Below are 16,584 nucleotides of genomic sequence, written 5' to 3'. Positions count from 1 at the left end.
GGATACATTTTATGAAAGCAGCGAGAGTGGTAAGAACATCAAGGAACTGTCAGAGGAGAGAAGTTCTACAAAATGTTGTTTTCAGAAAACTCACGTGCAACGTGAATTCTTGCAAGCGTCAGGTCTCATAGGAGAGAAAGTATTTTAAATTAGTTGGTGTTGAAGCAGTAGCTAAACAGATCCTAGTGTTCAGCAGAGCACACAGCAGAGATCCCTTCTGAGTGGTGCAGTAAGGGCTGCATTCAGAACTTTGACATTTATCAGATGTCACTTAGGAGATAGCACTTAGAAAGGAAAAGAGTTTGGTCTGGGCTTTAACAAAAGTCTAAGGATGAGCTAGTCAAAATTGAAGTCCATGAGAATGTGCACTCCATGAGGGCAGGGACTTGGCTGCTGAATCTACACAACCTTATCATTGACTAGTGCTTTTAGGTGTGCTCAGTACTTGTGTTTTAAATAAACCAAAAGGGGGAAATGTATAATATATGAAAGTTGTATCCAGATGGGGAAACCTGCAAAATAAAATTAATTCAGGACATGAACTTTTGTTGAAATACTGAAAACCACTGCAGAAAACCAATCTGCAATATATATTTTTTAAATTTATTTTTGGCTGCCTTGGGTCTTTATTGCTGCACGCAGGCTTTCTCTAGTTGCAGTGAGTGGGGGCTACTTTTCATTGCAGTGTGTGGGCTTCTCATTGCAGTGGCTTCTCTTTGTGGAGCACGGGCTCTAGGTGTGCAGGCTTCAGTAGTTGTGGCACGTGGCTGAGCTGCTGTGCAGCATGTGGGATCTTCCTGGACCAGGGCTCAAACCCGTGTCCCCTGCATTGGCAGGCAGATTCTTAACCACTACGCCACCAGGGAAGGGAAGCCCCCCAATCTTCAATATTAATATGCTATTAGCCTATCGCAACTGGCTACTTGCCTCCCGCAGCCTCTGTTCTCAAGTTGGGTGGTTATTTGAGACCCCGTCTAGTTTTCCAAGGACTGTGTTCAGTAGAAATTGAACTACCTTGTGATTTTTTTTTCTGAAGGTACTTTTCGAGTGAAAAAACATGATTAACTTTGCAACAACAGTAACTGCATAGTATACAATTGATTTTTTGTCTGTCAATATTAAGGCAGGGTTTACTGTAACACTTTGAAAGTGTCACAAAAATTGTTTGTCCCTAGAAAAAAAAATTTAGTTGACCTTGAACTTACTGATTTCTAATTCTCTGCATTTTCATCCAGACTTTGAAATGTTTGCCTTCTAATTATTGTAGCATTTCTTCTAAACTTCTCAGGTAGGGGCTATGCCATATTCTTCCCCCACATCCATGAGGCAAATACCCAGAAAACTTGTAGGAATTTGATAAAATTATCCAGTGTATTATTGAGACAAGACTGACATTTATGTGCTTTTCCCTATTGGTTGCAGTAAAGCATGGTTTCAGGAAAGGAGTATATATATCAGAATATATTAGATCTCTTTGATTTAGAAATCATAGAATTGGAAGTTATGGATTATGAGATTAAAATACCAAAAAGATGAACACCACATCAATGATGTCACTAAATTTTTTAATGGAAATTAGTGTACAGCTGTAAGAATTTGAGTTTTGATAGATTCCTATATTAATCTGAAGCCGGTAAAATGATGACAGGGACTTCCCTGGTGGTACAGTGGCTAAGAATTCGCCTGCCAATGCAGGGGACACGGGTTCGAGCCCTGGTCCAGGAAGATCCCACATGCTGTGGAGCAACTAAGCCCGTGTGCCACAACTACTGAGGCTGTGTGCCACAACAACTGAAGCCTATGTGCTTAGAGCCTGTGCTCCGCAACAAGAGAAGCCACTGCAATGAGAAGCCCGTGCACTGCAACGAAGAGTAGCCCACACTCACTGCAACTAGAGAAAGCCCGCACGCAGCAACGAAGACCCAATGCAGCCAAAAATAAATTAATTAAATAAAAAATTTATTTTAAAAATTTATGACATATCATAATCGCAGGAGATACACAATATGGGCTTTGAGAGGTCACAGATTGTAGCCTTCATAGTATAATCAACCATAAATCTTTGTTAGTGTTTGTGTATGTGTGCATGTGCACACATGTATGTGTACATGCATAAGATCGTGTGTAAAGGGATACTCTTCCAGAGTGGTTTTCCTAGGCAAGGAGCATTTTGTGATCTTTTTCCATTTTATAACTTCATGTTATATTTTTTTCATTGAATAGTGGGTATTGCCAAAGCAGGAAATTATTTTAATAGAATTTGAAAAAGTATTAAATAATTATCCCTTGCAGTTAAGACCTCATATGATTGTTCTATATTGTCATAAGGCATATAAGATCAAAATTATGGTATGAACTCTGGAAGCCAATTTCAAAAACAAAACAGTTCTCAGATTATTTTGCATACACAGAAAAATTCATGAGTTTCAACAGTTGAAGCTTTATTATTTATGCTGTGCTTTAACTACAGATCCATAATAGGGAGAGGGAAAATCCTGGAGCTAGAAACAAAAGTGGATATACCTACATTGTGGAGGTTTAAAAAAAAAGTTTCTCTTGTTGAAAAGATGCACATGAGGAGAGAACTGAGCATAATAGCAGAGGACCCTCTGGATGTGGAACCAGTAAGGACAAAGCAGGTTTGGATGGCATTCCATACGCAGACCAATGGTGGTATTTTTAATATAGTTGGTTAAAGGGCTTTATTTAGCAAGTTACAGTTGACCCTTGAACAGTATGTGTTTGAACTGGGCAGGTCCACTTATATGCAGGGTTTTTTTTTAATAGTAATTACTATAGTACTACATGATCTGTGGTTGGTTGAACCCATGGTTGCAGAATTGCAGATACAGAGGAACCACGGATATGGAAGTCTGACCATAAATTATTTATACAGATCTGTCTACGCATCCATCCATCCGTCCACCCATCTGTAGAGAGAGAGAGGGAGTGAGTGCACGTGCTAGGTATTTACAGAAGTAGATATGGAAGTGCGAGGATATACAAACACACACATGTGTATGTGATGTATATAAGCATGTATATCCACGTTTCTGTTTCAGGGCTGGAGCAAGGAAAGTGTAGAATGATCCTGGAGAAAATTTACTGTGCCAGAAAGTAGGAAAGAGTGGTGGGACGTGTAAAAAGATCCAGCTTGAAGAGACTCACACTGGGTAAATCTGAGCAATTTGACCATAAAATAAATAATTATCATACAGAATATGAATAAAAAAAGAGGAAGGGAGGGAAGGAAGGGCTCTCATAATAGAATGCCAAACCATAAATATATAGAAGGAATGACGTAATGTAAAAATCATTATTTACAACCATCATAGTAATGATAGGTTCTGGCGAGAGTAATCAATGAATTATAAAACTACTGGTTGAAAGTTTACAAGGAGCAGGATGCTACAAAACCCAAAATATCTCTCCACAAAGTATTGATCACAACAAGAAATACAGTAGGTATAAATTTGGTGAACACTACCTTAGCCAAGAGGTGAACATTATCAATAACAGAACAAACGAACGTTTTAGATCTCTGGGGTATGATATACTGAGAAGGACGCAACGTTGCTTCAGTATTATTTCTGACAGAAATAAACAACCAGATCTTATCACAAGGAAGCATCCACGTTGAGAGTCTCCTGTTTCACAGTTATGACCACAGGGAGCATAACTGGCCAAAGGTCCCAGCTGCTCTTAAATCCATCACCACGTTTGCCTGGAGGCCGGCCTTGCCCCTGATTGCTCCTAGCCAGCACAGCAGGGATCCTAAGGCAGGCCATTTCTTGGAGACCAGGATTCCTCTGTCCAGTGACCTTTTTTCAAGGACTCTGACAGCCTTGAAGGATTTTATGTAGATGACAAGGCAGTCTCGGATGATTTACCAAATCTTTCTTCCAAATCTTCACTCAGGGTCAGACTTGCACTATGCGCTGATAGTTCTGCCAGCCTTCCAGAGCTCCCTGCCATTTTCTCTCCGATGTTTCCCCTAATGAAATATTTGTTCATTAAAGTCTTTCTCAGCACTTTGCCGTCTAGTTCTTGGAGGACCAGGACAAACCCCAAACCCTAGAAGCATCCCTTTTTGGCTCTTTCTAGTAACCTTCCTTTCCATATGGTAGCCACTAATTTGTAATGGTGTAGATTCACTTAGCCTATTTTGTACTTGATATAAATGGAGTCATGTAATAGGTGCTATTTTGTGTTGGCTTCATTTGCTCCACAGTATATCCATGACATTTATCCATATTGATGGGAGTGGATACCGTTGATTCATTTTCATTGGTGGATATTATTGCAGTGTGTAAACATATCAAAATCTATTTATTAATCCCATTATTGGTGGGTATTGGGTACTTCCCCATTCTTGGCTATCACAGTTAGTGGTGATGTGAGCAATCTAGAATGTGCCTTGTGCACTTGTTTGAGGGATATTTCTATGGGTGGAACCAAAGGGTTATAGGGTATATGTTCAACTTTGGTAGATACAGTTGACCCTTGAAGAATGCATGGGCATGAGGGATGCATCTGAGTCTTTTATTCCATAGATGTTTTTAAAATCTCTCTCACTTTTGGCCCAAGAGTGCTGCGTTTGGGTTTACGGTGTTTCTTAACTTTGAAATAGTCCAATTTTTCAATTTTTTCTTTCACAGTTGGTGATTTTTTTGGTCTTAAGAAATTCTTCCTACTCCAAGGCAAAAAGGCTGTTATCTTACGTTTCTGTCCTAAAGCATCATTGTTTACTTTTCAAATTTAAGTCTGCAGATCTTCTGGAATTTATATTTTTATATCCTATGCAGTAATGATTAATATTTTTCCCATATGGATATCCAGCTGACTGAGAACCAATAGTTGACCCTTGGACAACATGGGTTTAAACTACACAAGTGCACTTATACGAGGATTTTTTTTTAATAGTAAATACTGCACTACTACACGATCCAAGGTTGGTTCAATCCTCAGATGCAGAATTGCCGATTATGGAGGAACCATGTACGTACAGAGGACTGGCTATAAGTTATACTTGGATTTTCAACTTAGCAGAGGGTTGGCACCCCTAACCCCCTTGAACCCTAGTTCAAGGATCAACTGTATTAACAAGAGTTCTTTCCCCTCTCTGCTGCAGTGTTTTCTTTTCTTTCTTTTTTCTTTTGGCCGTGCTGCGTGGCTTGCAGGATCTCAGTTCCCTGACCAGGGATTGAACCAGGGTCACCACAGTGAAAGCGCCAAATCCTTACCACTAGACCACCAGGGAACTCCCTGCAGTGTTTTCTTTTTACACGTTGTTATAATGTCTGTTTCAACATGGATTTTGATGTCTATTATCTTGTCTATCCTTGAGCAAACACCAGACTATCTTATATTGTAGATTTATAGTAAGATTTAATGTGACTAATATCTTTCTTTTCATTCTTCTTTCAGATTGTCCCAGCTCTTCTTTTATTTTTTATTTTTATGTTTTTTTAGATGTTGGGGGTAGGAGTTTATTTACTTATTTTTGCTGTGTTGGGTCTTCGTTTCTGTGCGAGGGCTTTCTTTAGTTGTGGCAAGCGGGGGCCACTCTTCATCGTGGTGCGTGGGCCTCACTATCACGGCCTCTTGTTGGGGAGCACAGGCTCCAGACGCGCAGGCTCAGTACGTGGCTCACGGGCCTAGTTGCTCCGTGGCATGTGGGATCTTCCCAGACCAGGGCTCAAACCCGTGTCCCCTGCATTAGCAGGCAGATTCTCAACCACTGCGCCACCAGGGAAGCCCCCAGCTCTTCTTGTAGCTCTTTGCTTTCCCACATAATATTTGTAAACATCTCATCAATTTCCAAGGGAAAAAATGCTGATGTTTTTATTGGGGTTTGATTGAGCCTATAGATCATTTTGAGGATTACTGATATCTTTGTAATATTGAATCTTCAAGCCATGAATATCACTATTTTTAAGAATTTCTCTTGGAGGAAAATAAAAGTGGATCCCATGTTAGAAAATGTACATAAATAGACTCCAAAATATTTAAAGGACCTACATGTGAAAGATAAGCCTAGAAAGTTAATTTTTAAAAGGTAGAAATATATTTTTTCACCTGAGGAGTTTCAGAAGCACAGATATTAAGAAATTATTGGTTTATTATCTTATAATTAAAGATTTCTATTCCATGAAGAGCACAATAGAAAAATTTTAGAAACACGTGCCCAATTAGGAAAGGATACTTGTAATTGGTAAAACTGAAAAGGTATTAATAATCAGAATATGTAATAGAAATGAGGAAGAAAAAGATAGCATCCACATTAGAAAATGGGGCAAAAGTTTTAAGTAGACACTTATAGATGAAGCTACCAAGCATTTGAAAAAAAGATCAAACTTATTAGAAATCAGAGAAATTTAACTAAAACAAGATACTACTATACATTTAATACACTAGCAAAATGGTGATGAGTCGTCCAAATGAAGGTAAGTGGTTGCACAAAAACCTGACGTGCAACTCTTTGGTAATCTGGACTGGTGTAGCCGTTCAGGAAGTCAATCTGGCTATATTATTAAAGTATACATATTTGCTATGAAATAATTTCCCTCGGGTATGTATTCCAAAGAAATTCTCAGATACGTCTATAAACAAATGTAAGAAGATGTTTATTTTATTATCATTGGCATGGCAGTTGGAAGAGTACAGGTAAAATGTGGGTGCAGAAAATGGAACTCTATGAAACAAATTAGATAGATGGGTGAATGTTTTTTTTGTTTGTTTGTTTTTCTGCGGTACGTGGGCCTCTCGCTGTTGTGGCCTCTCCCGCTGCGGAGCACAGGCTCCGGACGTGCAGGCTCAGCAGCCATGGCTCACGGGCCCAGCCGCTCCACAGCATGTGGGATTTTCCCAGACTGGGGCATGAACCCGCGTCCCCTGCATCGGCAGGCAGACTCTCAACCACTGTGCCACCAGGGAAGCCTGGATGGGTGAATCTTAAAAATATACTCCTGAATGAAGGAAATAAACACCAGAATGAATTTTATGACACAATATTATTTATATGAATTGAAAATATACACAAGTGCACATTTTGCACAAGAACACACCCAAAAGAAAACACATCAAACAAATTAGAATGGTAGCTTACGGGGTAGAGAAGGGAGTGGAGGGTGCCATAGGGAACAGGAGGTGAATAAATAAAACTTAATCATGTTACCGTATTTCATCATGCTATATCCAAGATTTCACTTTGCTTGTAGTGGAAAGAAATCCTGTGTGCTATGTTGGCTTAAGTCAGGAATAGTTCTTGGAGGATATTTTCCTGAAAGAATTTGGAACACATTTTTGAAAAAATCTTTGTTTATACTATGGATGATCTTTTTTTGTTTGTTTTGTTTGTTTCTTTAATTTCTGTTTTGTGGGTGTGTGTGGGATCTACTTTATTTTGTATTTCATTCATCTGATCTTATATTTTTCCATCTGCCTTCTTCAGTTTTATTATTCATTTATTAATTTCCTGAAATGGATGTTTTCTGAATCAATTTTCAACTTCCTTTCTACTTTGTTTTGTTTTGTTTTGTTTTTGTTTTCCTTGCTGTACGCGGGCCTCTCACTGTTGTGGCCTCTCCCGTTGCGGAGCACAGGCTCCGGACGCCCAGGCTCAGCGGCCATGGCTCACGGGCCCAGCCGCTCCGTGGTATGTGGGATCTTCCCGGACCAGGGCACGAGCCCGTGTCCCCTGCATCGGCAGGCGGACTCTCAACCACTGCGCCACCAGGGAAGCCCCCCTTTCTACTTTAATATATGCTTTTAAGGCTCAACATTTCCCTCTATGTATGTGTTCCAATCTCCAGATCCAATTATGAATTTGAATGTTTCTCTTCATGGTTCTGTCAATGTTTGCTTTATAAAGTATCAGCTGAAGTTATTAGTTTCTGAGAATTTGAAACTTTTATGACTGTGAAGTGTCCCTCTGTATGTCAAGTAATGCTTTTTCCTTCCCCTTAAAGTTCACTTGGTCAAATAGCAATGCCACAGATTTTATAATTACAGAAATAACTTGAGACCTAGGATGTTGATGTCTGTCTCTAGAAAGGATTTTCCCTTGCTTCTGCACGGGTTGTAAGATGCTAACAAAACACGTTCACCTTTACACAATTTCAGGGAATGAGGTGTTTTGGCGTTTGGCTTCAGTCCCTGCCAAAGAAAGCCCAGTTTCCTTCTCCCCTTATTCCAATGGTGCAACTCTTTGGGGTTTACCAGGAAGCCTTCGTGGCTGGTAATGCTTTTATGTCGCTTAGCCTCTTGAAGACGTCCAAAATTCTACTGAGTTTGTACGCCTTTCAATGAACAGAATCTACACTCTTCTGAGGCCTACACAGTAGAACGGCAAGACGGCCTGAGACCTTCTCAGGGATTCCGGAAAGTGAAAACCAGAGTGAAAACATGTAGTCCAGAGCTCCTGCCGGTAGACACCCCCGCACCCAGCCTTGCATTCTGGGACATGTAGTCCAGAGCTCGTAAACTCGTGTAGTCCCATATACTGCAGCTACAGTAACGCCTCGCTGTAAAGGTTTACCCGCGGAATTCTGGGAAATATGGTCCAGGAGTTCCGGGTTAGTCGCAGGCACTTCCGCCCCAGGAGGACACGCAGCAGCCATGTTTTGCCTGATGACGGTGTTTCAGGTCCGCTCTTCACGACCCATTCAAGCTTCCCCTTTGCAGACCTTTCATTTGGGGAGAAAGAGGAGGAGCGGCTAAAAGCGGAGGTTTGAGGGCCTGGAGTGGTGATGTACGTCCCGCGGGCGGAGCTTCTTTGCGTTTGGTAACGTACCCGGGATGGGGTGGGCTCAGGTCGTGCCTCCTGGGGTTTGAGGGTCTCCCCGGGTTTCTACACCCCTAACCTGACCCCGTCCCCCACCTATGAGCTAGCCCTACCGCTTCATACGGCGTCACACTGGGTGAGCTGCTTAACTCCTCTGTGCCTCCGTTGCTGTTCGGTAAAAGGGGGGAAAAAGGAATGCCTTGTTAATACAGTGTTGTGAGAAGAAACGAGATTAGCACAAGTAAAAGGTCTACAACTGCCTGATACATTGTTGGTATTAATACTACGCTAATTCGGGAGGCACCCATTTCGCAGCGGGATTCTGTGAGCCCAGGAAGCTGAATTGTCCTGGACTCCTGGCCTGTTTTGGGAGGAGAGGACTTGTAGCTGGTACGGGGGCGGAAGGGGGTGCGGTATGAATTAGTGGGGATGGAAACACAGCCCTGGTATTTCACAGTCTCCTTTCCTTCCCCAGCCCTGGCTTCTCAAAAAGCACTGCACGGAGGAAGAGGCCACAGAGCCCCACGTGAGTAGGACTTGGCATTCTTCTACTTAAGGTATTCCTATAAATTGTAGAACGTATGAGACATGGGTAACGATGATAACTGAGCCTTGGTCACTAATTTCCATTCTAAAAGCTTTATGCAAATGAACACATTTCCATCAGGCGGTGGCTCTGTGAATTGGTACTGCTGTTTTCTCTACTTTAAGGCTGAGGAGCTGGGGGCAGGGAACACAACCCTGTTGGCCCATCCTCACCCAGATGGTAGGAGGCAGAGCTGGGGTTGGGACCCAGGCAGTTTGAGTCCAGCAGCTGAGTTTGCTAATCCCTTTGGTATATTCTCTTTGAGCATAGGGTACTGGCTAGAATCATATCATGAAAGGAGGTTGGGACTTAATTGTGGGGACCTTGAGAGCAAGGTTTAGGCTATTTTATGAGTTTTTTAAGATAGTTTTCTCAACTGGGTCATTTATTTTATTTCAAATAATATGTATATCATAGAGGTAGCATAATCATTATGGAAGAATGCAGATATATACATAAAGAAAAATTTTAATTATCTGTAACTTTAGGATGTAAAGATAACAGTTGTTAATGTTTTAGTGCCTTTTTGTCTGGTTACTCTTTGTGTATGTTTCTGTGTAGTGGAGGCTGTTTTTTGTGGGACTGAAGTTACACTGCAGTGCTACTCAAATTGTGTTCCACAAACCAGCGGCATTGGCATCACTTGGATAGAAATGCCCAGCCTTGAGCCCCATTCGAGACCTTCTGATTTATAATTTCTGCGTAGGGGGTCCAGGAGGCTGCGTTCCAACAAGATCCCGCAGTAATTCACATGCACGTGAAAATTCGAGAAGCTCAAGAGAGGGTCTTTTCTGGAAACTGAGGCCGAGGAAATTGACCCTGCTGGATGTCACAGATAAAAGTGAGCTGGATTCACCAAAGGCCTACTTAGTCCAATGATTTTATTCCCCCACTAATTATTGTCAACTGTCAGGGCCCCTTTCAGAATCCTGAATTGAGCAGAAGACAGCTAGCAAGTGTAGAGTCAAAATGGAGGTCGTTAGAAGTTGTGAAGATATCTCTCTCCCAAGCTTTGGGGAGTGGAATCATTGCCATCTTTTGTACTAGATCGAACCCGGGCCCCCTGCATTGGGAATGTGGAGTCTTATCCACTGCACCACCAGGGAAGTCTCCCATTTATTTCTTAAACTTTCCTATATTTATAATGATATAATTACAATTCAGATTCCTGTCTTTTTTTCATTTGAATTAGGTATGGACTGTCAAACTATTTTTTACTGTTGTTGCAGAATCCTGGCTTTTATTAGTTCTCTTTACCTCTGTGCATAATTGTCAAAAGGGTACTTCCTGTTTAAAAAGAAACTTAACGTATTTTTATACCTTTTGTAAAAAGTTGTCCATGTCAATTTAAATACTATTGTTGCAGTCACAAAATCTTTAGGAAGACAAGCAGAGATTTTCAGAAGTCTATAAAGACTCTCACATAACAGGGCAACAACGTATGACCTCCACATGTGTGACAGTCTTCTGTTGGTAGAAATCACATCTCTAAGGATAATTTCTAACTAAAATATCATCTGCTTTACCGCAGTTGCTAAGAAATAAGAAACCCTGACAGTGGTGTTCTCAGAGCTTCCTACCTTATGACGATCTCACGAGGTGGATGCCCGTGTTCTCCCCTACTGGCAGAGGACAGAACTGAGGCGAAGAGATGTGAATAATTTGCCCAGGGTGACACTGCTAGTGAATGGCGTAGCCTGATCAGAGCCCATGCATATTGACTCCAAAACCTACTCTGACTTACATGGTCTCTGTTTACACCATACCCAGAATAAGAATGACCCCTGTGGAAGCTGCAGGCACACTGTGAGGGGGCCACTGTGTATGGATGGGCAGGTCATTCCTCACACAGCCACTGAGGGGGTTCACGGGGGCATCTGGTATCTGCGTGGGGCTCTGCTCATCAAGCATAATCAGCTGTAGCCACCCCGAGGACTGGGAGCCTTGGTAATTCACAATGAGCACCACGTGGGTTAGTGACTTCTTTTTCTTTAAAACCAGTTTCCAGTTTGACTACTTCTTTCCCTGTCTGTCTTGCTAGGACTCTGCACTGCCCCAGAAGGAGAGAGAAAATGAGCACATTCCAGGTGAGTAGAGCTTGCCTTTCTTGCTGTTAAAAACGCCATTTTTGTACTCAGGTTGGACACAGGTTTTCCTCTTTTTTTTCTTTTTCTTTTTTTTTTTTTTGATTGGAGTATAGTTGATTTACAATGTATTAATTTCAGGTGTACAGCAAAGTGATTCAGTTATACATATATATACATATATTTTCAGATTCTTTTCCCTTATAGGTTATTACGAAATATTGGGTATAGTTCCATATGGGTTTTCTCTTTCAAGGAGAGTCTAAGCATATGAGGACCTGAGTGTGCCATGTGTGCTTTTTTTAAAATTCCTGTTAAATTTAATTGGTTTCGGTTTTAATTTTTGTTTTATTTCATCATTTTTTTATTTTACAAGTAAAAGAAAAATTAAGGGAAATGAAGGACATCTTCCAGTCTACTGCTTACCTGCTTACAAATTAGCTGCTTTTATATTTCTGTAATCTCTTCATCATATGTATTCATGGATGTGTATTTGTATTTATAACATAGATACAGTTTTAAATTGTTTTTTTCATTTAATACTAGCTAACATTCACTTTTAATTGCTTTATCACGTTCCTGCAAACTTATGCACCTATTTTTTTTTTTTTTTTCTGGTATGCGGGCCTCTCACTGTTGTGGCCTCTCCCGTTGCGGGGCACAGGCTCCGGACGCGCAGGCTCAGCGGCCGTGGCTCACGGGCCCAGCTGCTCCGCGGCATGTGGGATCTTCCCGGACCGGGGCACGAACCCGTGTCCCCTGCATCGGCAGGCGGACTCTCAACCACTGCGCCACCAGGGGAGCCCTGCACCTATTTTTTAAACTATTCTTTATTCACAGACATTTAGTTTAAAGACTTCTCCTGTTTTAGGAGCACTACAGTGACAGTGTTGCTGATTTAACCTTTTTCTCAAAATATCTGTTCTGAAGAATATTGCCCCTTTTTGCCCTTAACATAGTAGGTTTAGGTATTCAGAATTTAAGAGGTATGTTTTACATGTGGTGCCTTGGATGTTTTTTGGTAGAATATCCAAATACGGCAGAGCACAGCAGGATCAAACTGCTGCTTCACGCAGAAAAAATCATGTATTGTTAGAAGTTTTCTCACGACCAGAGTTCGATTCAGTCTTCCCCATGCTTGAGTCAGACCCTTTGTGTATTTTATTTACTGGTTTGTTTCTTTTTCCATCTTATATTTTTTTCTAATCAGAGTAATACATGACCTTAGCTTAAAAAGTCCAGTGGTACTTAAAGCACTTGTCACTGCATAGACAGCTCAGAACAATTGTATAAAGAGGTGCTTGGTTTCATCTTTGTTTTAAATATAAAGAATCGGGGTTGTGAAAAAAGGAGGAACCAACTCCGACTCACCCAGAAAACCAAGGGTCTGGAGTCAGAGTATTGCATTCAAGCGAAAGACAGAAACGGGGAAAGAGAGAGTTTTCATTCAGAGACCTGGCATGGCCTTTTGGTTAGTTTCCACATATAACACTCCTTCTCAGCTGGTTCCCACCTCAGTGAGAAAGCAGGTGCCATCAAATACTGCCAGGACTAAATTGGTAACTGTTTCTGGGGCACTTGGCAATAATAATTAAACAGTGAAAGCTTTTTAGTTCAGGATCCAGTGGTTAGAATTCTAGGGAGTTTACTTATGAGTTGTCTGAGAGCCCCAGGTAAATACACAAAGCTTTCTCTTTCATAGCTGCACGTCCGGTGAGGCTGAGGAAAGTCAGTGTGTGGCATTGGCAGGATGGAAAGGGGGGGTGCTGGGCAGTCTGCACACCTCACAGGAGCCGGAGCAACTTCCCATCCTCCTCGTCTCCTCGGGGCTGCCCCTCTTCCACTGGCCACTGGGTATAAGATTGAGGTGGTGTTGTTTGTCGTAGGAGGCGGTGACCTTCAAGGACGTGGCCGTGGCCTTCACAGAGGAGGAGCTGGGGCTGCTGGACTCGGCCCAGAGGAAGCTGTACCAGGATGTGATGGTGGAAAACTTCCGGAACCTGGTCTCAGTGGGTGAGGACAGCCTTTCTCTGCGAGTGTCTTTGTGACCTTGGTGTTTCAAGGCTTTGGGCCTCTTGAGGTGGTTCCCTGAGTTTGGGGACCAGACTTTTGCAATTCCTGTGGGACACGAGAGGATGTCTCTGGTCTTTCCAAACAGTGTGTTTCAGGTCCTTTTCAATTATTTTGTAAAAGAACTGTAAATCGACAGTATCTTGCTGTACCTTGTGTATTCTTCTTCAGATTTCCCTCCCCGCCATTAGTGGATCATAAAGCCAATTTATTGAGCCCTACGTGTGATTTTTTAATGAAATAAAATAGTATAGAAAATATCAGAGTTTCTTAGGAAGAGTACAACACATTGCAGCAGAAACTCTGGGCGATGGCATGAGTGGTGTGAGAGCCAGTGGGAACAGATTTCATGAAAAGAGACATTGGTTAGATATAGGTCATTCAAGCTTCGTTTTAGTAATGTATACTTTTCTACCTGTGTATCTAGGTTGTGAAATAAATGCTGTTTCTTCAGTGGGTCGTGATACAAAGTTTGAAAAACGCAGCTTTCAATACCTTGAATATGCAGTTGGAACTCAAATTTCTAGTAAACTTTCGCTCTAGCCCGTTCATGTTAACTTGTGACTTTGCATGTTCTCATTCTTCAAACGAGATACAAAACATATAGCAAGAGAAGAGAGGCTTTGGTTGATGAATTCAGCAACCCAGATAGAAATTTAGGTGAGAACCAAGCAGCCGTGAGTTCCTGTGGTTAGCTCTCTATATCTGTTTTGCTTCTCACCAGCCCTGTGCTGTCCATCACCTGGTCCCAGTTGGAAATCTCTTTCCAGGATTATTGCATAGTCTTTGTACTGGTCACCTGTTGCCACCCTTCTCCTCCCACAGTTTGTTCTTTAGGTGGCAAAGTGATCTTTTGTAACTTTAAGTCAGGTTATGTTCTTGTTTCAAAATTCTCTTGTGGCTTCTTTTACTTAGAATAAAAACCACTTAAAGTGGCTTCTAGAGCCTTCTGTGGGCTGCTGTTGGTTCTCCACCACCTCCCTGAATACACCACCTCTCCTCCCTCTTACCCTTTCTTTTCCAGACCTGCAAAGGATGCTTCTGCCACAGAGCCTTTTCCTGGTCCTTCTCTCTGCCTGGAATACTCTTTCACCTGTAATCTTTTAGGCCTCTACTTCTTTCAGTCAGTCCCCTTAAAGATGAGGAGGTGGCTGTCCTCTGACCACCCTATGGAAAATACAGTCCTCTCTTTCTTACTCTCTCTGCGCTGCCTTGTTTTGTCTCTAAGCGTTTCACTCATGTACATTTTGTTCACCTGTTTCTCACCTCTCTTTCTTCCACTGGAGGGTAATCCAGGAGTGCAGGAGGAATTCGGTCTGTTATATGTTTATTGCTCACTAGCCTCAGTGCTTAGCATAGTCTTGGTACATGACAGGAACTCTTAAATATTTCTTGAATAAACGAATGAGTTAATGGATAGAGAAATTAGCCTTCCATGAAAATAGCTAGTAGGCGGTGAACAAATCCGAGTGAATAAGGGATATTGCTAAATGTTTTTTTGTCTTCAAATGAATTCCTAGCCTGATTCTAACTTCTCAGGTGCCCATGATGTGTGTATGTGTGTGTTTGCCTTTCTGTACAAGTTGGCCCTCATCAACTTGCACAAAAAATATGTATAGAACCTGTAATTATAACCAAACTGAGTAAAATGCTTTCCCTGTGACTTTCCTTGAGCTCTCAGTAGCAGAGCAAATTCATTTGGGGGAGGAAATACTGTTTTGAATGAGGATTCTTATGTCTACTTCTTAGGTAACCCTCCCATAGAAGGAAAGAAATTTCTATTTCCTTATCCCTTATACCAGGGGAGAACAGGTCTCAGAAAACAGCCAGCTGGTGAGTTAGCCTTTCCCTTAAAAGATTTGCCCCGCTGCGTCCCATTTGCCTCCTCCAAAGCCCACCTCACTAATAAGAAATCGATCTTTGTTAGCTCTACAAACATTGTGTGTGTGTGTGTGTGCATTTGTATGTATCTTGTAGAAGGCATTTTAGATAATGTCACCTTGAGTGCTTTGATCATTCTTTAATAGTTTCTAGTCTGTTTCTTCTCAATACTTATCACAGGCTATGGAATTTATTCCCAGCTCACTCATAAAGCCCATTCTTCACTTTGGAACTCATTCTTGTTAAAGACCAATGTATCTGTGTCCAGAAATTTTCCATGCTGTTTTTAAAGAGACAGCATTCTTCCCTAGCCTCTAAATTTTGACTCCTGCTTGGCAGGGGGAGTGGAGGAACATATTAGGCAGCACAAATGCCTGAGAAGGATCCAGTGCATAGGTCTTCATGCTTTTTTTTAACCCCACTGATTCTTAGACCCTTTTTTAAAATTAATTAATTGTTGGTTGCATTGGGTCTTCGTTGCTGCATATGGGCTTTTCTCTAGTTGTGGTGAGTGGGAGCAGCTCTTCGTTGTGGTGCGCAGGCTTCTCATTGCAGTGGCTTCTCTTGTTTCAGAGCACGGTCTCTAGGAACGCGGGCTTCAGTAGTTGTGGCACGTGGGCTCAGTAGTTGTGGCTCACGGGCTTAGTTGCTCTGCGGCATGTGGGATCTTCCCGGACCAGGGCTCGAACCTGTGTCCCCTGCACTGGCAGGCAGATTATTAACCACTGTGCAACCGGGGCAGTCCCGGTTTTTAGCCCCTTTCATATCCTCCTCAGCACTAACCCCCTTGGTGTGCTGCCGCCTCGGGTGCAGCCTTTCAACTTAAGCAAAACTGTACTTTCCAGTCCTTTTCCTGTATCTGATACCTGACTTGTAAAAGCTGTTTCGCTTCTCTGACTTGGTTCAAACTTAACCTGGGATTCAGAATTGTAGAGAATCCTAGAAATCAAACTGAGTTCACCTGTGCATGCATTTCTTGAGCCCTGACTAACTGCTAGGCACTGTTAAAGCTGTGAGCACAGCAAAATGCTTGTCTTTATTGATACTGTGTTATGGTAGGAATGACATGTAATTTTTGAAAGATGATTTAAATAGTATGTCAGAGTAGTCATTTGGTTTTAAATGGGTTTCATTAATGCTAAGTATTTGGGAGTTTAACAGACCATCTCTTGGTTTCT

At 41.8% G+C, this 16,584-nt stretch overlaps 1 protein-coding gene across 3 annotated transcripts in view; it reads left to right on the top strand.

Annotated features, from left to right (window-relative positions):
- The first annotated feature begins 3,051 nt into the window (after window positions 1-3,051).
- LOC309799377 (zinc finger protein 226-like) overlaps window positions 3,052-16,584 on the top strand; it is a 56,085-nt gene continuing 42,552 nt past the window's right edge. For 2 of the 3 annotated variants that reach the window (XM_082612432.1, XM_082612431.1), the window contains exons 1-5: window positions 3,052-3,173; window positions 8,647-8,785; window positions 9,261-9,311; window positions 11,413-11,458; window positions 13,342-13,468. In XM_082612432.1, the coding sequence (XP_082468558.1) occupies window positions 8,751-8,785; window positions 9,261-9,311; window positions 11,413-11,458; window positions 13,342-13,468 (259 nt within the window). In that variant the 5' untranslated portion in view covers window positions 3,052-3,173; window positions 8,647-8,750. Of the gene's footprint in view, window positions 3,174-8,646; window positions 8,786-9,260; window positions 9,312-10,077; window positions 10,213-11,412; window positions 11,459-13,341; window positions 13,469-16,584 lie in introns of those variants that run through there. The other variant, XR_014293268.1, reaches the window with a different exon arrangement.

The sequence above is a fragment of the Mesoplodon mirus genome (assembly GCF_964341445.2).
Source record: "Mesoplodon mirus genome assembly, chromosome: 3".
Lineage (NCBI taxonomy): Eukaryota > Metazoa > Chordata > Mammalia > Artiodactyla > Ziphiidae > Mesoplodon > Mesoplodon mirus.
This window is presented reverse-complemented; position numbering and strand designations above follow the sequence as displayed.